At 52.2% G+C, this 3068-nt stretch overlaps 1 protein-coding gene across 1 annotated transcript in view; it reads right to left on the bottom strand.

The window, feature by feature from the left end:
* Window positions 1-1559: 1559 nt before the first annotated feature.
* rnf183 (ring finger protein 183) overlaps window positions 1560-3068 on the bottom strand; it is a 13426-nt gene continuing 11917 nt past the window's right edge. The window contains exon 2 of the mRNA XM_017439496.3: window positions 1560-2829. Coding sequence (XP_017294985.1) covers window positions 1811-2785 — 975 coding nt within the window. The 5' untranslated portion in view covers window positions 2786-2829 and the 3' untranslated portion in view covers window positions 1560-1810. The remainder of the gene's footprint in view (window positions 2830-3068) is intronic.

Here is a 3068-nt window from a genome sequence, read left to right as displayed (position 1 = left end):
GTGTATACCTGCAGAAACAGCCGAAGTGTGTTTACCTGCAGAAACAGCCGAAGTGTGTATACCTGCAGAAACAGCCGAAGTGTGTTTACCTGCAGAAACAGCCGAAGTGTGTATACCTACAGAAACATCCGAAGTGTTTGTTTACCTGCAGAAACAGCCGAAGTGTTTGTTTACCTGCAGAAACAGCCGAAGTGAAACAGGTCAACATGGCGTCCAGGGCAGAGCTGTTTAAGATGGAAAAACTGGACAGTTTTGATGTTTCGGTTCTTATTTTCTCTCAGATCTGTTGACTCAACTCTGCAGAACATCTTCTGCTGCTGTTTGGCAGATGCAGCTGAGACTCTTGTTTACGTTGAGCGTGTACCCTCATTTCAGTAAATCTGGGAAACGACCGGAGGAAACTCTTTTTTGATAAAAACAGACCAGTAAGTTCAGGAATTAGTGTTTTGTTGATTGTGGTTCCTGTCAGGTTTGAAATGGAGCCGAATTCATCGTCTCTGACGGCTGCGGCATCAGCTGCTGTCTGGAGAGGACCACCTCAAGCTGGTCTTCCACAAAACCCAGATTCAAACAAACAATAAAAACATTAAAATCTGATTGATAAGCTTTATTTTACTTTATGAGGAAGGAATCACCTGATTTTTTGTTCTTTATAGAATAAAAACATAATTTTATTGCATCCTCTCAGTTTTTAGGCCTTCAGGTGTTAAAACATCATCTGGTCTTAAAAATAACATAAATCTAACTTCGAACACGAGACATTTTGTACATCGACGTTATTTTACATCAATAAAGTGCAGAAACTGAGAGAAGAACCGGTTCCTCAGGATCAGGAGGTTCCACAGGTGTGTGTTAACCCATCACCCTATGAAGGGTCAAAGGTCATCTGGAGCCCATCGTTCTACAGAGAGGAAGATTATTGACAGGACAGCTGCTGATCTTCCAGCAGATTCACCCCAAAGGTCAGACCGTGCGGTTGGGGTCGCTGCGCTGCGGCTGAATGACCCTCACCAGGAAGTCTCCACATCGTCTCAGAGTTTTTTTATTTGACGTCTTCATCTCCTCACTTTCAGTCAGGAAGTAGCTTCGGACCTCCAGAACCGCCCGATTCCTTCTGTTCTCCAGCTGCAGCAGAACTTTCCCCCGACAGAAACCAGCCGGCTCTAAAAGTGAGATTATTAAATCTGATCATAAACACGTGGCCGGAGCCGAGCAGCGGAACAACGTGCACGTCTCTGACGAAACAAAGGACAGACCGAAGTGAGTTTGAGGCTGAGGCGGCGTTCTCACAGGACGCCAGGTTGAGTCGATGGATCGTTCTGAAAACAGGTTTTATTAAATCCTGTCAGCTGCTGGATACTTCTTCACATTTATTGTTTCAGGTCCAGCAGATTGTTCTGTATTCAGTGAGTTTGGTTTAAATGAGAAGAACATTTATTGGAGTGGATTTAAAGGTGCGTACACGCCGCAGCCGTCTGTGGAGACCTGCTCCCACAGGTGTGCTGTCTGAAGACGCCATGTTTACACCTGCTCAGACTCAGGAAAACAGGAAGTCCAGAGACGTTACAAACAAAGCTGCGATTTATTTAATGTGCATTTTCTTTCATTTACAAATATATACTTCATTTCTGTACAAGACGTTTGGAGTATAAATAGAAGTGATTCATTTAAATCTTTGGGTTCAGTGCTTTTAGTTTTTCCAGTTTTCACATTAAACACAAAGGATCAAAACAAGCTGCGGTTCTGTGCGGTGCCCTTCATGCTCAGCCGGTTCTTGTTTTTCTTCATGCCTTCAGTGCCTGAGTCAGAGTCAGGGCGAGCTGTGGTCCTCCTCACTTGAATGTGGCGGTGGAAATGTTTGGTTGCCCGCGGGTCTGTCGTGTGGAACGGCCCTGCGGGGTATGATGATGAAGGCCAGGATCCCCACCAGCATGAGCGCCACAGTGATGGTGATGATGGACGCCACCACGGCGTAGTAGCACTGATCTGAGTGGAAGAGGCGCCGCAGGCGACCCCTCATCCTGCTCGGAGGTCTGCCCACGTCCAGCACGGAGGCGGCGGCGGCGGCCCCCTGCTCTGCCAGGCTCGGGTCGCCGCCGGGAGCGGTGGACGGGGGGTCCTGGGTCTTCGTGGGGACGGAGACGCTGCTGGGTTTGCCTTTGGGGGGCGGGTGCTTCAGCATCAGCTTCCCCTGGCTGCGTTTGAAGCGTATGGACAGCGCCCGCTGCATCTCCGCCGGCAGCTTGTCGATGATGTGCTGGTTGTTGCCGAGGCGGGGCAGGTCCCGGCCGTGCGGCAGCTCGGTCAGCTCGCGGCACATGGGGCAGGTGAGGCTCTTGATCTCCTGCGAGGTCACGTTGATGCGAGCAAGGCACTCCAGGCAGAAGGTGTGGCCGCACGCCAGCAGCTTGGGCGTCTTGAAGACGTTATCGTAGGAGCAGAAGCACACGTTGCACTCCCTGTCCTCCCCATCGTCTTCATCGGGGTCCTGCCTCCCGTCTCCTTCGCTCCTGCCCCGCCTCCGGGACTCCTCGCTGCGGCCGCGAGAACGCCTCTCCCTCTGGCGCCGGTCCCGGTCGCTCCTCCTCCCTCTCTCCATCCTCTCGGAGTCGGTGCTCCTCGACCTCCTCACCTTCAAGGGCCTCTCCTTCCTCCTGCGGTCCTCCTTGAGGTTCTGGTCCTCCTTGAGGTTCTGCTCGCTCTGGTTGGGTTTGGGTTTGACATTCTGCGGCGGCCCGGCTCCCTGGCTGCCCTCGCCTCGGCTCCGCCCCTCAGAGCCACTCATGGCGGCGTTCAGGCGGGAATCAGACTCCCGGTTTCAGGCAGCCGCTGTGGAGAGAGAAGACCAGAGGTCAGATCGTGGTGCTCAGGTCCTGATGTTGCTCCGAGAGCAGTAGAACCCTGGGTACAGAGCAGTAGAACCCTGGGTAGAACCCTGAGTAGAACCCTGGGTACAGAGCAGTAGAACCCTGGGTAGAACCCTGAGTAGAACCCTGGGTACAGAGCAGTAGAACCCTGGGTAGAACCCTGAGTACAGAGCAGTAGAACCCTGGGTACAGAGCAGTAGA

The sequence above is a fragment of the Kryptolebias marmoratus genome, linkage group LG16 (genome assembly GCF_001649575.2).
Source record: "Kryptolebias marmoratus isolate JLee-2015 linkage group LG16, ASM164957v2, whole genome shotgun sequence".
NCBI classification, from domain to species: Eukaryota; Metazoa; Chordata; class Actinopteri; order Cyprinodontiformes; family Rivulidae; genus Kryptolebias; species Kryptolebias marmoratus.
The sequence above is the reverse complement of the archived record's forward strand: the minus strand, read 5'-3'. Positions and strand labels throughout refer to the sequence as shown.